The 19,690-nt window shown below is 41.2% G+C and overlaps 2 protein-coding genes and 1 pseudogene across 2 annotated transcripts in view; 2 read left to right on the forward strand and 1 right to left on the reverse strand.

Moving 5' to 3' along the window:
- Positions 1-3,455, reverse strand: part of LOC115102289 (zinc finger protein 341-like) — an 8,619-nt gene extending 5,164 nt beyond the window's left edge. The window contains 5 exon segments of the mRNA XM_029622085.2: positions 161-376; positions 2,083-2,232; positions 2,449-2,639; positions 2,802-2,912; positions 3,371-3,455. Of these exon segments, the coding sequence (XP_029477945.2) occupies positions 161-376; positions 2,083-2,232; positions 2,449-2,639; positions 2,802-2,912; positions 3,371-3,401 (699 nt within the window). The 5' untranslated portion in view covers positions 3,402-3,455.
- Positions 3,456-3,858: 403 nt separating this feature from the next.
- On the forward strand, positions 3,859-9,714 carry LOC115102291 (transcription factor E2F1-like). The gene is given in 8 exon segments (XM_029622090.2): positions 3,859-5,270; positions 5,273-5,313; positions 5,485-5,587; positions 5,719-5,938; positions 6,250-6,402; positions 6,489-6,603; positions 6,746-6,974; positions 7,115-9,714. Coding segments are annotated over 8 exon segments (1,299 nt in total). The 5' UTR covers positions 3,859-5,068; the 3' UTR covers positions 7,351-9,714.
- Positions 8,967-14,994, forward strand: LOC115101891 (protein-glutamine gamma-glutamyltransferase 2-like; annotated as a pseudogene).
- The last annotated feature ends 4,696 nt before the right edge of the window (positions 14,995-19,690 follow it).

Genomic DNA, 19,690 nt, shown 5'->3' on the forward strand with positions numbered 1-19,690 from the left:
TACAACTGCAACCTGGCCATGTATAACACATGAACGTGAACTAATGGTCCAACATCTTTAGGATGTTGCCCAAACACTGCAGAGTACAGACATGTAAATAAACAAGTCTGTCATCCTCCTCATTCTGTGCAAATTACAGATTGCCTTAGTAAAAGCTCACCTGTACAGATTGGAACGGCTGCAAGCCCAGCGTGTGAATCTCTGCACTACCACTCACAGACATTTGAGGCATAGTGCTGTAGACCTGGACCACTGAGTTGCTGATACTGGACAGCACCTGGGAGGACATAGGCTGAGACTGTCCAGGTGGGAGAGAGTGGGAGGACTGCTGATGGTGCTGGAGGTAGGATGCACCTGTGTGCATACTCAGGTTACTCTGAGAAGGGAAAGTAAACCAGATTTACAGTTGAAGTCGGAAGTTTACATACGTTGGAGTCATTAAAACTCATTTTTCAACCACTCCACAAATTTCTTGTTAACAAACTATAGTTTTGGCAAGTCGGTTAGGATATCTACTGTGTGCATGACACAAGCAATTTTTCCAACAATTGTTTACAGACAGATTATTTCACTTATAATTTACTGTATCACAATTCCAGTGGGTCAGAAGTTTACATACACTAAGTTGACTGTGCCTTTAAACAGCTTGGAAAATTCCAGAAAAGGATGTCATGGCTTTAGAAGCTTCTGATTGACTCAAATGATGTCAATTAGCCTATTGGAGGTGTACCTGTGGATGTATTTCAAGGCCTACCTTCAAACTCAGTGCCTCTGCTTGACATCATGGGAAAATCAAAAGAAATCATCCAAGACCTCAGAAAAAAATATTAAAAGACCTCCACAAGTCTTGTTCATCCTTGGGAGCAATTTCCAAATGCCTGACAGTACCACGTTCATCTGTACAAACAATAGTACGCAAGTATAAACACCAAGGGACCACGCAGCCGTCATACCGCTCAGGAAGGAGATGTGTTCTGTCTCCTAGAGATGAACGTACTTTGGTGTGAAAAGTGCAAATCAATCCCAGAACAACAGCAAATGACCTTGTGAAGATGCTGGAAGAAACAGGTACAAAAGTATCTATATATCCACAGTAAAACGAGTCCTATATCGACATAACCTGAAAGGCCGCTCAGCAAGGAAGAAGCCACTGCTCCAAAACCGCCATAAAAAAGACAGACTACGGATTGCAACTGCACATGGGGACAAAGATCATACTTTTTAGAGAAATGTCCTCTGGTCTGATGAAACAAAAATAGAACTGTTTGGCCATAATGACCATCGTTATGTTTGGAGGAAAAAGGGGGAGGCTTGCAAGCCGAAGAACATCATCTCAACCGTGAAGCTCGGGGGTGGCATCATGTTGTGGAGGTGCTTTGCTGCAGGAGGGACTGGTGTGCTTCACAAAATAGATGGCTTCATGAGGATGGAAAAGTATGTGGATATTGAAGCAACATCTCAAGACATCGGTCAGGAAGTTAATGCTTGGTTGTAAATGGGTCTTCCAAATGGACAATGATCCCCAGCATACTTCCAAAGTTGTAACAAAATGGCTTAAGGACAAAAAAGTCAAGGTATTGGAGTGGCCATCACAAAGACCTGACCTCAATCCCATAGAACATTTGTGGGCAGAACTGAAAAAGTGTGTGCGTGCAAGGAGGCCTACAAACCTGACTCAGTTACACCAGCTCTGTCAGGAGGAATGGGCCAAAATTCATCCAACTTATTGTGGGAAGCTAGTGGAAGGTTACCCAAAACATTTGACCCAAGTTAAACAATTTAAAGGCAATGCTACCAAATACTAATTGAGCGTATGTAAACTTCTGACCCACTGGGAATGTGATGAAAGAAATAAAAGCTTAAATAAATCACTCTACTATTATTCTCACATTTCACATTCTTAAAGTAAAGTGGTGATTTTAACTGACCTAAGAAAGGGATTTTTTACTAAGATTAAATGTCAGGAATTGTGAAAAACAGAGTTTCAATGTATTTGGCTAAGGTGTATGTAAAACTTCCAACTTCAACTGTTTATAGTGAATACAGCCAGAAGAATAGCTTAATTCAATGAACACCACTTACCTGAATAGGGGGCTGCAAAGCTGCCATGGGTTGGTCAATGGACGTGAAGGCGGAGATGGCAGACATCAGAACATCATCACTCACTAAAACATTGCCTTGGACAAGTGTGTGAGTAAGAGGAGATGGAGGCACTGTAATGTATGTGGATACCTGATGTGGATGGCAAAACAAAGAAAAAAGGAAGACCGCATTAGCCAGCATTTACAATGCAAGCTAATTATTGTTCTAGAGAGGATGCTATGGTACGACGCACTGGCCCATACAGGAGATGAGAAACTAGTTTCTCACTCATGGCACTCCACTTTGGGAAGAGACTAATTAATAACAAACATCTCAGCTAACAATAAAAAAGAAGCCAGTACCCACCTGTCTGTTGGCGGGGGTCTGTGGCACAGAGCTAATGGAGGGCACAGGGGTGTAGGCATTACTAGATGCCAGTGATACTGTAGACAGGGAGGGGGCATTGGACTGGCAATGCTCTCTCTTGTGGGTCATGAAGGCATGCAATGAATTGAACTGTTTCTTGCACTTCCCACAAAGAAAGACGTCTTCGTCGTCTGTAGAGAACAATTGGGGATATATCAACACTTCAGTATTTCAATGGCAATAAATGCAGAATGCATGTTTGATGTGTGTTAGAGTAGTTCCTCTCTATGACCAACACAATGCAGTCATGCACTGATCAAGAGGATAAAGGGGAAGTGAAGAGAAGCGCACACCCATTGACTGAATGGCAGATGAGCCGGAGACGTTCTGGCTGTTTGGGTCAGGCACACCTCCCTGGCCATCCAACAGAGACTGGACAGCCAGAACTGTCTGGTTGTCCATCCCTGGAACAGAATAATATAACTGGGGGTCAGAACGGTGCAAATCATGGTGCATATACCACAGTACGACATGAACAAATCAAAATGCGTGATAGGACTGGTGCGCCACTGCTCTTTCCGACTACAAGACTGCCGATTCCTGCCATTTTCTGGTGGTGGTAAATGATTGCTATCTCAAGTGGCAGTTGTTTATTCTCAACGAATTACCAAACCAAGGGAAAAGCAATGCATTACCACAAGCAAATCTAAAGAATCCATGGAAGATTATAAAAATTCGCTCAACGAAATAATAGCTTGCTAACTGTCTGGCATCGATTATAATGGCTTTATCATACCACAATGACATAATTTCACCTCCAAGATAACTTAAAATAACCGCACTGTTGCTAGAAAGCGTTGTCTTAAAACCCACTAGCATGTTGCTAAAATAAAAGTGTGAATTTGATCAAATGTATTGATACCTTCCAGGACTTCAAATATAGCCTGCGCCATCTTGTAGTTCTTCTGTGTGTAGGCGCTCAATTAATACGACTGCGTGTCCGACAAAGTTAGGTGGGCGGATTCCCAACAGCTGTTCCAGGACCAGTTCCAACAGAATTTGTCTTGTCTTTTTACTTTGGGATTGGGTAGGACAGGCTGATCCCAAGTCAGATGTTAATGGCTATGGTAACTCGGCGGTAACTCCTGCACCACTCTTGATTTGCATCACAAAATAGTTACCAAATAATAAAGTGAATCAAATGAGTTAGGATATAGTCTAATATACACTTTCTTACATTTTATCTGACAAAAACATATTTTTCCCATTCAAAACAACGAAACGCGTGGTATCACAGAAAGTGGCACTTCATTGAACCAATGACAAGTCTGACTTTAGCGGGGCGCATTCACTCAGCCAATTGAAATCGTGATATTCCTGCACATGCCAGTTTCGCGGCTAAAGGATTTGGCGGGTAAACCTCAACTCTTGTTCTGATCAGCTGGGATAATAGCACAAAATATCATAGTTGATTTGGGGCTCAGATGATACATTTTGTGCACGGATTATAGTCAAGGTGTTCATTGAAATGATCCATATGATTCGTTGATCGGATATGTAGATTTTTGGGGTGAATATTTGTCATTATTTCATTTTTGCGGTATTGCTTCCTGGGTGTGTTGACCAAAACGAGTGGGTGAAGAACTGAGTTTGCTAGTACTGTGTCTCGCTAGCATGCTAACTTGCCCAAATTTTATCATTTTGAAAGAACGCATTATATAAATCAGGTTATTTATTCTTCCAAGGGAAACTAGACGTTCTGGGTAGTGCAATTTTGTTAGGAAGTGTAATAAGTATTTAGATTATTGACTTGTAGCTGATGTTTTGCTTGTGAGCTTCGTATGAAACTTGAGTTGTGTTCAAAGTTAACCCTGAAGCGAACACAACCCAATTTCTTGGCTAACAATACTAGCAAGCCAGCTAGTTAACTAACTCAACTTTTCTAGGTCGTTGGATACATTATTCAATTAACTCTGTTCGCTAGCAACACAGTAAGCAAATGATTATCATTATGTTTACAATTTGCTCCAAACTAACGTTGATGTAAATCAACGTTAGCTACAGTAAATAACTAACTAGCTAACGACAATGGACAAAGGGAAGGAGTTGCTATATGTGGCCTCGCCGCAGTCATTGGAAAGATGAAAATACCTAACGTTAGTTAGAAAAACTTCGTAGCAAGTTAGCACGCTAGCTGACCTTGGTGCTGGTTTATTACACTTTTTCCAACTATCAATATACCATAAGTGTTGCTGTATTGTATGGTTTCAGACTAACTACTGTATATTAGACTGAAGCTGTCAGAAACCTCAACGTTATTTTATAGCTGGCTAATTTGTAGGAATCATAATTTGTAGGAATCACGCCCTATATTTGACCTTTGACCATGCATTTTCGAATGAGTCAGCTTTGTTGAAGCTTTATTGTCAGCATATATTAATATTAGACATGTTTAACCTCAGTATTTGAAAGCCAACTCTTTCAATACATTTACACTATTATGCACATACATTAGAGATGACATATGTCAAAAGGTGCTAATACTACCATACCAAGCCATTGGACTTGAATTCTGCCCCAACACGATCTAGGGGACTAGAACACCCCAGTTGTGTGTGCGATGTCAGAAACACTCCTATCAGGTCAGACGTCGGAGGATCTATTGGTAGACTTTGAGTCTCTTCTGAATGCTGGGAGTATTGGCCTCTCAGAGGACCACCAAATAGTCATAATCTCCACTCCCAGCAATGTGGGCTTCAACTCTGCAGTCCCCAGCAACACTGGAGAGATCCTTCTGTTCGCCACCCCCAAGGCCCTGCAGATGTGGTCCAGGACCAGCGACGGCCAACTCTGGGACGACCACCGGTAGTTAACTGACCATTTTGATATGGGTGTTGGCCGGAGTGTGACTAGGATAAGGTTATCCCTGTACACTGACTACAGAAAGTGTGTGTGAGAAATAATTATCTGTGTGCATCTATACTAACGTTTGACCTTATTTCCCCCCCCCCCCCCCTTTTATAAATTGTGTTTCAGGTGAAGAGGAAGCTGGACTTGGACAGTGATCACCAATATGTGAGCACCTCTCGCCCCCCTTCTCTTGGGAGAGCACCAACATCCACACCAGCACCTCCTAGAGGTACAAGGCACCCTGTTTTACATTCACAACTTAAATATAACTATTAATGATAGTTCAGTTATAACTATTATAATTTTGGCCAAAGGAATGAAAATACTTGTATTTATTACCTGTCTCCCTTTCGCTCTCAGTTCCAAAGCCTTCGACAGAGAAGTCTCGCTATGACACGTCTCTGAACCTGACCACCAAGCGCTTCTTGGACCTGCTAGCCCAGTCTCCTGACGGGGTGGTGGACCTCAACTGGGCCTCGCAGGTCCTGGAAGTGCAGAAGAGACGCATCTATGACATCACCAATGTCCTGGAGGGTATCCAGCTCATCTCCAAGAAATCAAAGAACAACATACAATGGCTGTAAGTCTGAACTCCTGTACTGTACATGCAGTATGACAATATGTGTTCTGGTCTTTCTGGCTGCGGCTTTTGCAGAGCAAGGGGAACAACTTCTTCAATGTCTCAGAGCAAGTGACGTCACCAATTGAAACGCTATTAGCGCACACCACTGCTAACTAGCTAGCCATTTCACATCGATTACACTTACAATCCTTATTGTGCTGGCCTCTACAGATATGAGTCTATGCATACATCAGTGATTCCACAGGATATTTGTATTAGAAACACTTTTTTCCATTATCCTAACTATGAGGTCATTCTGTTGGTCACAGGGGGAACCGTATTGATGAAGCGTCTGTTTCCCGTTACCAGGACCTACAGAAAGAGGTCTCTGACTTCACACAGGCGGAGGAGAAACTGGACGAGCTCATTACCAAGTGTAACCTTCAGCTGAGACTCCTCACTGAGGATACCCAGAACAAGAAATATCCTTTTGTCTTTTACATTTGATTTTTTTACTCTACGTGTTTGAATATGCATTATAGGGCCGCTTTCTTTAACATAATGGCACGCTGGGTTATGTGATGTGCCAGGATCTGCGGAAGTCTTTTGACTCTCCTGACCAGCTGGTGATGGTCATCAGAGCCCCTCCAGAGACCCAGATGCAAGTCTCAGAGCCCAGTGAGGTATGTGGGAGGGTAAAATAACAATGGACGCTTGCTCAAGACTCTTTTTCTGGACCAAATACTGTATTCCAGTAAATGTGGTTTAAACTTCAACCACAACTGTTGATTTGTATTCTGTTATTCTTTTGTCATCTTCTGGCAGGGCTATCAGGTCTCCCTGAAGAGCACTCAGGGTCCCATCGACATCTTCCTGTGTCCAGAGGACAGTTCTGGTGTCTGCAGCCCAGTGACAGGCATCAGCCCAACTAAAGCCACAGACCAGACAATGCCCCCGGATGCAGAACAACCACAGTGCAGCACCACACAGGAAATTACATCAACAGCTGCGTCCCAACAGAACTCCTCCCCTCTGCCATTATGTCGTGAAGCGGGTAAGCTGCTCTCACTAGTGTCACACTGTCACCCTGAGATTCAGGAATGTCTGAGATTTCTCCAAGAAATACATTAACATTCCCCAATGGCTATTTGCTGTGGTCACTAAAAGTGCATTCCCTTTACTTCTGTCTTTCAGAAGCATTCCTGGAAGGCGACCCGTTCCCCAACCTGGGAGTGCTGCCGGACTTTGACCTTTCACCCCTGCCGTCCTCTGACTTCCTCGGTGGGGAGTGCTTTGGGAACCCACTGGATGGCTTCATCAACCTGTCACCTCCACAGAGCCAAGACTACCACTTTGGTCTAGAGGAGCACGAGGGCATCAGCGAACTGTTTGACTGTGACTTTGGGGACCTGACCCCACTGGAGTTCTGACAATGTGGTGGAAAGGAAAACCCAAAGAACTAGAATGAGGTTCTGTTTCTATGGGAACACCCCATACCATCTCAGAACAAAGAAGCATACCCAAGTGGTTAAAATACAGAATTGTACAGCACAGACTGTACTAGCACTTAAGTTGCTTAGCAAAATAATTTAGTTTTAGTTGGCTATTTAATGTATTTATATACAAATCATGTTTTTGTACAGCTTCTTTTTTTTCTTTAAGTGGTTTGCAGGTGTATTTGTGGGATATGGATGTGATTATCAGCTGGAATATTAGCATGTAATGCTAATAATGAATTTGTTATAGTAGACATTTTAGCCATAGTCTCAGGTGTAAGGAACAGTGACTTTTACAGTAAGAGTTGGAGTTCAGATGCATTTTATAAAGTCGTGCAGTATGTTGGCAAATGGTAATGGGAGGATATACACTGAGTGCACAAAACAGTTAAGAGCACCTGCTCTTTCCGTGACATGGGTGAATCCAGGTTGAAGCAAATTTAGGAAGGTGTTCCTAATGTTTGGTATGCTCTGTTTATATTCCCAAGATTGTTTTATTTCCCCTCATGGTGTTATTTATTTCTCTGACCTGTGGGTGCCTATTACAAACCCTCCCATAAGCTAATTACAAGGCACACACACATTAATGGTCGAACTGTCTCAGCCTTCAATTTGATTCTCTTGAAATGGCAGCTGAACTAATAGTCATTTTTTAATGTGAGGTATTTTGTTTTTTTGTCATTATCATGAACCTCATCACAACTCTTTTCTGCAAGACTCATGTAGTGCCTTATAAAAACATCCAAAAAACAATCAGGATGTCTGGTGGATGGATTGAATTCAGGTGTTATGCTGTGTGTAAAGTTGAGTGTTTGATTTGAATTTCTTAACCGCATGTTGTGGATGACTATTTTGGGGGGCAGTCAGGCTACTGTTCTTGAAAATTCAGCCACTGTGCTAACAACACACAAGGAAACTGAGCTGCAGTCAAAATTACAATGTTCTGTGCTTTGTTTTATAACAATGTTACAAGATTAACATTGTTGCCACAAATTCCGTGGTAAAAGTAATTACTTGTAACAATCTAACAAATGGTTTCAAACATGTGCTTTGCCTCAACTTAGTTTTTTAAAGAATAAAAACATTTTGATTTGACCCTACAAAATGTGTTAAATGCAAGTTGTGCAGAGAATAGGTATGTCAACTAAAATATGACTGAAGTTCAGTGAGGCAAAGCAGAGGTACTGATGAGACTACGTTCCAAGCATTCCTATATGGCTTGTCATAAATGTACATCAGTAACACAAGGCCTTGAGCAATGAGTCAATCATCGGTTGACTGTTAATTTTCTAGTGGAACAATGTCTCTTAAGAGTTGATAAAGATGTTTATCTGTATGAGGGGATGTGCAGTACCTGTTAATTTATGTTCTGCTATGCTATGTTGGCCCCCTGCCCTTGTCCCCTCCCAAGATTGTAGCAGGTCATGTCTCATTTGCCTACAGTGTCTTGGCACATAGTTCTCTCTCATCACAGACCGGTTCTCACTCTAGGATGAGCAGTCTGTCCCTGGAACTTTCAAACAACGAGGGGAATTAAAGACATGCTCACCATGCGATACACACACCAGCAGCAAACAGGTCTGTTTGATCAGTTTCTCACAACAGGAAAATAATCCTGCGGCAACAGGAAATGTGGGTTATAATTCATCAACATTTTTTATAGAGGATACATTTTTCATTAGGGCAAATCACATCTGACATTTTTAAGTGGAAATTACAAAATGTTGAAGCATTTGTAAACTAACTGTCCAGTGTTTCCAAATTTCTATGAAATATGACCTATTACTTACAATATAAGTGAAAAGGTTTTCCTTTCAAGAAATGCTAAATTAGTGTCAAAAAGCAGCTTTTCTGTGTTGGATTGGTGTAGGCGTACCCCAACAGAATGGTGTGGATGCATACCGGTCATTAACAATGCAAGTCGGCTGCTGATTCGGCCAGCTCATAGTATTTTTGAAACGTTCTCTTCGAGATACAAGTTTGAAGTTGTTTTTTTTTAAAGTGTTTTTTTTCTCCCATTTATGCTTTGGCCACAAATACGAGTATAGGACGAGTCAACGGCATTATTTAGGTTTGAGTTAACAGGCCATTCACTTTTAAAAGTGAGATTTTCACTGGACAGTTACTTTAAACCTTGAATACACTCTGCCTTTGATTTTCCTGCTGTGCATCTATATTACTTGTCTTTCTCATATGTTCAGAAACTTTAGTGTAAAGTAGATAAATAAATGCATATATTGATAGTGTTGTGCTTTATCAAATGTATCCTCATAAATCCATGCTTTGTGTTTAATTCTCTTTTGAGTCTGTTCAATTCTTTTCAATGAGGGAACCATGCTTTTGAATATTTAGTCATATTTTCTGTATGTCATTGTTATGCCATTGTTTTTATTTCACCTATTAGCATTTGGCAATATACAAATAACAAATCCATGAGATTACAATTCAATGTAATTGTTACAAGGATATTGGGCTGGCAATGGCATATTGTAGGAGCAACACTACTGTCCTTTGATTCCGATTGCACACAGCACAGACAGATACACACAATTCCTTGTTAAATAGGGCTGTACTGCATTCCTGTCACACAATGTTGTCATAGCCATTCAGCAACAGTATGATTGAGCAACTGTTTAAAAAAATACATACTTTTTTATTTTTTAATTAATCAGCTGTTATTTGAGGTAACATCACTGTCTCTTCTTATTGAGAGATGCTAATAAATTAACTACACCAGAAACTATTCCGACAGGCCTGAAGGTTATTCATTAAATGCTCTTTATAATTATAGGCAGCTAAAGGTTTTCAGAGAAGTATGTGACATTTGTCACAAGATGTCTTGATTTGGAATAGCTATCAAAAGTGCAGTGTAGTGTGGCCTATAATCTTTCTCCCACAAACACGGACACACTCTGTTTCACTTGCAAATATACAGTCCCATACTCCTCTCACATTGCCCTCCAGCAGTGTGATTTCATGCAGAGTGTACATGTCTATGCTGTTTGATAAGAGAAACGGTTTGTCTGTGTGCTTCATCTTCTTGGTGTCACTGTTTATTCCCATGAGCAGATCTGAGGCTGAAGCATGTCAATCTGGAAGTCTATGACAACCACACGGCCCACCAGACACTGGGCCTGAGCTCCAGGCACCTGGTGGTACGGCGCGGGAGGCCTTTCAAAGTCACCATGCTGTTACATGGAAGAGTGTTCAACCCACAGATGAAGACACTCATCTTTACTGCCCTGCTGGGTAGGCTACAGGCCAATATTTGATGTGAACTCTTTACGCTTTTCCTAGCAGTTATTTGTTATCGCCTCTCTGTTAAAAGCTGTTCAGGACATATGATGAAAATATTTTTTCTGCCGGTTATTGCCTGTGGCTATTTCTCACCTTTTCTGAATGTTCTGCTGTATAGGTGGGCTGTCTGTTGAAATCCCTGTCATGTTGTCAAAGGATGAGTCTATTTCTCGGTGGAGTGCCCATATCCACCCAGGGGAGAGGCATTCTCAGTCGGTTACTGTCCATGTCTGTTCCCCTGCTAAGGCTCTACGATCTCCAAGTCCACATTGTGTGTCTTGATGGGCAACGCAGCTTCGCCATAGGAAGCTTTGTCGTGCTGTGCAACCCCTGGCTTCAGTGTAGGTTCATGTGATGGTGATGACCACTACTGTTATCATCATTTACTGGGATTTTGTATTTTTTAGATGATACAGTGTACATTCCTTTTGAAGACCAGAGAGATGAGTACGTTAAAAATGACTTAGGATTTTTGTACATGGGCACTCCTCACAATGTCATATCAAGACCATGATCATTTGGCCAGGTAAGTAGCTGCAAAGAAAAGCAACCTTCATTTATTGTTAATCATTGTGTCTCCTTGAGGAACCTACAGTAGTAACCCGATCCCCACCATCTCCTCTTCCTCCTGTATGTAGTATACCCAGGGGATACTGGAGATTTGCCTTAACATCCTCCAGGTCAGCCCACAGGACAGCAAAGACAAGCAGGGAGATGACCTCCTCCGTACAGACCCTGTCTACATCAGCAGAGTTGTGTGTGCCGTGGTGTGTAAATTGTTATGCACTTTGATAGTTACAAGACCTCAAATATCCGCAGATACTAGTCAGTTATGTTCAAAATACCTGAGTGTGTTCTCACCACACCACCCTCTGTCTATGACACACACTCACAATGACTTTGTGTGATGCCCTCCTATTTTCTTTGTTTAGTGTCTGTTTATAACTGTTTATAACCAGGTCAATTGTGAAGAGGATCGAGGTGTCTTGAAGGGGAACTGGTCAGGAAACTTTAAATATGGTGCAATGGACGGGCAGCGCAGACATCTTAAAGCTCTGGGGCCGATCCAATTTCAGCCCTGTACGGTACGGCCAGTGCTGGGTCTTTGCCTCAGTCATGTGTACACGTAACTGACATTTGACAATCCATTTTAAAATGATTCACAATTAGAGGTCGTTCCAGTGGCAATATACAACAGTAAATATCATTGTCTTGAGTTGTCTTTTCTGTGCTTCTTTCTTTTTTTCAGTTATGACAGTTTTGGGGATCCCATCAAGAGTTGTCACAATCTTTAACTCCGCCCATGACACCAATGGAAGCCTGGTCATCGAGGAATATTACACCAACACTGGGGGGGAAATCAACATGTCCAAGGACAGCATATGGTTGGTGTTCAATATCTCTACATGTCATATGTTTGGATCTGCAACAAAGAGCACTTTGTTTTCTCTCAGTCATCTGGATGGTTTCATAACAATTTATAGTATTTTGTGCAATTGTTTATGTCCTAAATAAATAAATAGATTTCTGTGTCTATTTCCAGGAACTTCCATGTGTGGGTTGAATGCTGGATGTCACGACCAGACCTGGGCCCAGGGTTTGATGGGTGGCAGGTATTGGATCCAACTCCCCAGGAGAAAAGTGGAGGTCAAATACCTCATTCTTTTCAATAATCACTTTCTGTTAGATCATTAAAATAAAAGCTACTGAAGACTGTGCCGTTTTAATTTCATTTTGACCTTTGACTCTGAAATATCTGATTGTCAAATGTTTGCCTTTTCAACCGAGGGCCTATTGATCAGATCCGCCAATTGTTCTGACATGCCTTTAAGTGAATAGAATGATAACATCTGCAACACTCTGTGGGAATATTCTGCTGTGGTCCGTGTCCAGTGAAAGGAATCAGAAAGAGACGTTATGACGCCTTGTATGACGCTCCATTCATATATGCGTCGGTCAATGCGGACGTTGTCACTGTGATAGTGAGGGATGGGCTAGTGTTGGGGAGGAGTGTGGACACGCCGAGGGTCCGATCTCACATCCTCACTAAGAACGTGGGCTCTGATGGACCCCAGAGCCTCACCTGTGCTTACAAGTGTAATGAAAGTAAGATTGCGCTAACATCATGAAATCACACGCAACTATAGAAACATTATTCTGCTGTCAAGATGCAAAGGTCTGACAGCACTTGTCTTTTTTTCATGCAACATGTGAAAGAGGTTGGTTTTAGTTTTTCCATCATCTTTTTCTAATTTGTTTGTTATGCATGACATTTGTTGTTGTTGATGTTTGTTATCACACCTGGCCTTTTCTCTATCCGTAGCAACAGTTCAGAGTTTGGAGGTTTCCCTGAAGATTGGCACGTTTTGGGAGGCCGATAAGCAGCTTAATTTTGCACCATGAGCAGGTAATGAGTCACAACATTTCCCTTGTCCCTCCTCCCAGATAAATATTTCGTAATCTGTTTCGATTTAGACACCCTCTATGCTCGACACTGCTTACATTGTTACTGTGCTTCCAGTTCTGTCGGTTCATCACCAGATCCCATACTCTGAGTATGAGAACATGCTTGTTGGTGAGGGCTTGCTGAATGCGGCGGTGGTCATAAAGGATGAGCTGACCAAAGAGCGTGTCCTAGCATCAGAAGAGTTCAACATCATCACCCCACAGATCTCTATAGAGGTACAGGTTGCTCTCTAACAATGTATCTAGTCTTTATTGTGATAACTCTGGCTCTGACGTACCTCCCAGAGATCCTGAAGTGCTTTTATTCCACAGGTCGTTGGAGGGGATAACATTCAGCAAAAGAAGGAGCACTGTGCCCTGATTTATTTCACTAATGGTTTCGCTATGCCCTTGAGCAGTGCTGTGCTGACAGCGAAAGGCTCAGGCTTGTTGGAGGGCAAAGACCAGACAAAGTAAGTGATCGCCACCGGAAAACCAAAAGACTGATTATATTCTAAACTATTCCGATTAAAACCAAATAAGCTCTGGCTGAGCTATATGGAACACATTTAACACTTTCTTTGTTTGAATGACAAAGGAAAACCTGTTGTTCCTGTGGCTTGAGGAAAGAATGTGGTCTTGATATTCACCAGGTATGCTCTTCTTGATTGTCAGTTTCATGGAACGGAATGTAAGTGGTTGCATCATGAGATCTGACCTCTCACTGAAAAGGTCACACAGGTTGTAATGCCTGTCTCAGACTGTAAGACGACAACATGCAAAAGATATGTACTGGTATAGACAGGGTGGTTGTTTGGCAACAAAACCGACGTGTGCGCAACTATAAGAAAAAACAGACAGGGTTGGGGTGGATTGTTGAGAACATGTAAGCTATTTTTCGTCTCCAATGTTTATTGAAAACATAAATACATTTGCACAATGGGCACCTCTCTCTCGAATACATTGTTGCAGTTGTTGGTTAGCAAGCTAGCAAATCTTTTTGCCATATTTGCATTGACATGAAATCAGTCAGAACACCTCAAAACAAGACATATTATCAAAAACAAGATGGAAACGAGCCATTTCTGATTCTCCGCATGGCAGTTTCTGGTCATTCTTACTAGAAAACTGGTTAACTAGAACACGCTGACTTCTGCCATATGGAAGCGGACACATCGTTTTCGTGAAGTTGTCAGTTTACCCATCTATAGGGTCTTAGCAACAGTGGAAGGATAGGGGAGCTCAAAGATCTTATCGTGACATCCTGGTTTATTCTCTAATACTATTTTGTTCCTCGTAGGGTGTGCCTCCTGCAGCCAGGACAGACCACTGAGAGAAAGGTTTCTTTCACCTCCACCACAACCGGCACCAAACTGGTGCAGGCAAGCCTGGCTTACAACAACACTTCCACAGCCATCAGAAGCTTCCACAAAGTCTTTGTTTTTGCACAAAGCTCACTTTTTTGTATTTCTCTGCCTTTGGTAAATTAATATTAAAATGCTATTTCTTAATTTCTTGTTTTGTATTGATAGGTATTACTGCACAGTTGTAGCTTAAGCTAGAAACAGGAGCATTTTGCTGCACATGCTATAACATCTGCAAAAAAATGTTTACACGACCAATGTATACACCACCGTTCAAAGGTTTGGGGTCCCTGAGAAATATCCTTGTTTTTAAAGGAAAATCACCTTTTTTTTGTCCATTAAATAACAGTAAATTGATCAGAAATACAGTGTAGACATTGTTAATGTTGTAAATTACTATTGTAGCTGGAAACAGATTGTTTTCTATGGAATATCTACATATGCGTACAGAGGCCCATTATCAGCAACCATCACTCACTCCTGTGTTCCAATGGTACATTGTGTTAGCTAATCCAAATTTATACATTTTAAAAGACTAATTGATCATTAGAGAACCCTTTTGCAATTATGTTAGCACAGCTGAAAACTTGTTTTGATTAAAGAAGTAATAAAACTGGCCTTTAGACTAGTTGAGTATCTGGAGCGTCAGCATTTGTGGGTTCGATTACAGGCCTTTCTTTCTTCTGAAACTCATCAGTCTATTCTTGTTCTGAGAAATGAAGGCTATTCCATGCGAGAAATTGCCAAGAAACTGAAGATCTCATACAAAAGCTGTGTACTATTCCCTTCACAGAACAATGCAAACTGGCTCTAACCAGAATAGAAAGCGGAGTGGGAGGCCCCAGTGCACAACTGAGCAAGAGGACAAGTACATTGGCGTGTCTTGTTTGAGAAACAGACGCCTTACAAGTCCTCAACTGGCAGCTTCATTAAATAGTACTAGCAAAACACCAGTCTCAACGTCAACAGTGAAGAAGTGACTCCGGGATGCTGGCCTTCTAGGCAGAGTTGCAAAGAAAAAGCCATATCTCAGACTGGCCAATAAAAAAAAATATTAAGATGGCCAAAAGAACACAGACACTGGACAGAGGAACTCTGCCTAGAAAACCAGCATCCCAAACACTCAGGAACATTCACTGTCTTCCTGGTAAGCAACTCCAGTGTATATTTGGCCTCGTGTTTAGGTTATTGTCCTGCTGAAAGGTGAGTCTAGTGGAAAGTAGACTGAACCAGGTTTTCCTCTAGAATTTTGCCTCTGCTTAGCTCCATTCCGTTTCTTTTTTTATCCTGAAAAACTCCCCAGTCCTTAACGATTACAGGCATATCCATAACATGAGGCAGCAACCACTATGCTTGAAAATATGGAGAGTGATACTCAGTAATGTGTTGTAACAGGTGTTGTCATCTGAAGAGGAGGAATTGGACCAAAGCGCAGCGTGGTAAGTGTTCATTACTTTTTATTTGAAAACTGAACACTCTAACAAAATAACAAAGAGAATAAACGAAACCGAAACAGTCCTGTCAGGGGCAGAAAACACTAAACAGAAAATAACTACCCACAAAGCATAGGTGGGGAAAAGCTACCTAAGTATGGTTCCCAATCAGAGACAACGATAGTCAACTGTCCCTGATAGAGAACCATACCTGGCCAAAACAAAGAAATACAAAACATAGAATGCCCACCCAAATCACACCCTGACCAAACCAAAATAGAGACATAAAAAGCTCTCTAAGGTCAGGGTGTGACAGTTGTATTGGATTTGCCCCAAACATAACACTTTTTGTATTCAGGACAAGGTCAATTGCTTTGCCACATTTTGTGCAGTATTACTTTAGTGCCTTGTTGCAGACAGGATGCATGTTTTGGAATATTTTTTTTCTGCACAGGCTTTCTTATTTTCCCTCTGTCAGTTGGGTTAGTATTGTGTAGTAACTACAATGTTGTTGATTCATCCTCAGTTTTCTATCACGGCCATTTAATAACTACGTAACTGTTTAAAGTCACTATTGGCTTCATGATGAAATCCCTGAGCGGTTTCCTTCCTCTCTTGCAACTGAGGTAGGAAGGACCCTGGTATCTTTGTAGTGTCTGGGTGTGTTGATACACCATCCAAAGTATAAATAATAACATCACCATGCTCAAAGGGTGTCTGCTTTTTTGTTTTACTCATCTACCAATAGGTGCCCTTCTTCGCGAGGTATTGGAAAACCTCCCTGCTTTGTGGTTGAATCTGTGTTTGAATTCATTGCTCAGCTGAGGGACCTTACAGATAATTGTATGTGTGGGGTACAGAGATGAGGTAGTCATTCAAAAATCATGTTAGACACTATTATTGTACGCAAAGTGAGTCCATGCAACTTATTATGTGACTTGTTAAGCAAATGTTTACTCCTGAACTTATTTAGGCTTGCCATAACAAAGGGGTTGAATACTTATTGACTCAAGACACTTTTAATGAAAAACATAATTTAACTTTGACATTATGGGGTATCGTGTGTAGGCCAATCTCAATTTAATCAATTTTAAATTCAGGCTGTAACACAACAAAACGAGGAAAAAGGTGAAGGGGTGTGAATACTTTTTGAAGGCTCTGTAAATTCATCTCTCCAGCAGGAGGAACTCACTGGCTTGCTCTTGTAGGTGGTGAGTGTATTGGACATTTTGACAGTGCTCTTTAACAAGCCTATTAGGACAAGGGATACAGATCAGCTTATAGAGGACTTGGGTTGTGTGTAGGGGAGAAGGGTAAGTTGAGCCACTCTTGTTTCTATGAAACCATACACAAAATTAACAATATGATCAAATATTTAGGAAGAGGTCATCAGTACCTGAAGTCTATGAAGGAAGAACCATGGAATAAGTGGTAGGCAAGTTAGGTCCAAAAACTGCTTTTCACCAAGTCGAAATTATTTATTGTGTTAAGAGGTTTCATGATGCTTGAATCTAAAACCAAAGTAGATTGTTTTAAGATTGTTCTGTACATCATTTGTGGTCTCAATAAGCTTCAATATGAGGTCCTAAACCTAGCATGAAAGCGCTTCCTTTCAGGTGTGCGGGCTAATATAGTCTAAATGTTTGCCTTGGGGTAAGTTGATTCAATGGCCATGTGGTAATTGGAGCCAATGGCAAGTTGAGCAAATTGAATTGTTTTCTTCCCAGGCATAATGCAAATAATTATGGCTGGCATATGAGGTAACAACAGGGCCTGGCCAGAGTATATATTTTGTAAAAGTGTTTGTTAAGCCTGTGTTAAATGATGCTTAAAATGATTAAAATATAAAACGTATGGTGTTGAATTGTGTTTGGGAAAGAAAGATAGACATGGTTTTAAAAAGTAGTGGTAATATTTAATTCAGTACAGAAATGTGTAGGTGGTTTAACTTATCCTGTCCTGCAGCTCAACTTACCCCATACCAGGTGTAAATTGTGCCAAGATACCACTTTCTTTGGACAAGCAATATTTTCAAAACTGTAATTTTTAGATTAATTCTGATTATTTCCAGGGATACACAACATCCTGAAATATATGTAGATATCTTGGAAATAATCATATATTTCCCTGTACAGAGAGATGCTGAATGTAAAAAATGGCTCAACTTACCCCAATCTCACCTATTGTGTAGTAGGCCTACCTGTTATGATCTTGAGTCATCACTAGATGGAAGCATTGAAGTTCCTCAAAATTCATGTTGCCCCCTTGTAGCTGTATGCGTTTGCCTTGTATCCCTTCTGTGTGAATATGACAAGTTATGATGTTTGTAGTTCTTTGAATGCTGCCATTGCTTTGACAAGTGTTCTGCTGTATCATAGAACACAATAAGCATGATTTTTTGCTAAAGTGAATTTAATCTGCCTCAGTTATTTCTCTTGACATTTGACCAGTGCTGAGAGTGTCTTGATAAAAAGAAACACTACTGGACCTTTTTGGTCAACATCAATCTGTAACACCTAGATCACACATGAAGATCCTGAGATTTAGCTTATTAAATACAACCTCACCCAAATGGTGAGTAAGGGGCTGGTGGATCAGAAGATGACTATTAAAACAATACTTACCTACATATTGTTTGACTGATATATGGAACATCCTTGTAAACTCTCTTTTGGTGCCGTGGAAGGCTTTTACATGCAGTCACATTGGCAGACACGAGCAATAATCAGACTGCACAGTTGCTGATTTTCAGACAAATTAAATGTCTGGGGAGCAGGACCGCTCCAGTGCTTTAAAAAGCTGAGGCGATCATAAATTATTAACGGCTTCTCTCTCCCTCCCTCTGCCGCTTTAAAGAGCGTCACACCAAATTTGATTTAAGAGGTATTGTATAGGCTAGAGGTAAAGTTGTTGAACTTCACAGAGGAGTGGGGGGAAACAATGTGAGCAAATAGATCGTTTTTTAATTCAAATGAACAATGACGCAGCTGCAAAGTCAAATGTCAGTCCAACAACTCCAATGGACAAGCAGAGAGGGTGCTAGGATTCATAGTTTGGGATAAAAAAAAGAGTGATATATCTCTTCACTTTTCATTATTCTGTAGCCTAGTGTATGATTGAAGAATGCCTTATCTTTCCAAAAACAGTTTTATTGAAGCCTTTGCAGAGGTTCACTGCCAAATGATGTGTTACCTATTGCAAATATGGACATATAATGGGGAAGTCAGGGAGAAATTATTCAAGCTATTGCATGTGTGGTAATAATAGTCCTCTAACAGCCCTGAGTAAGAGATCTGGGAGTAATCAGATTTTGATGACTGGTAATTAATCTACTAGTGACCCATCCATCTTCACCCATTAATGGGTTTGCTCCCGAGGTCACAGCTTCAATAGCTCATTACTAACATTGCCTAATGTGCCAAAGGCGCCAAAGGCGCCACGCAATTGGTGAAACAATCAATTTATTTAGCTGTGCGATTGTATCATTGCCTTTGCATTGGTTATTCTCACACCACTGATCTCTGTGTGAGGTGAGTGAGGATATTTCCAATGCTACCGATACCTACTAAACCTGCATTCTTTCATAAGCCGAAAGAGGGTCGCCTCTAGTCATTGCAATTACCCCTAGACAAACCGCTTAGGCTCCTGGTCAGGCTAGGTAATGTGAGTGGATTTGCTGGGGGCTGTTCTAATAGGTGCAGATTGACGCAGAAGTATTCTGGGCCCAGCATAGAT

The sequence above is a fragment of the Oncorhynchus nerka genome, linkage group LG20, assembly GCF_034236695.1.
Source record: "Oncorhynchus nerka isolate Pitt River linkage group LG20, Oner_Uvic_2.0, whole genome shotgun sequence".
In the NCBI taxonomy this organism is placed as follows: domain Eukaryota; kingdom Metazoa; phylum Chordata; class Actinopteri; order Salmoniformes; family Salmonidae; genus Oncorhynchus; species Oncorhynchus nerka.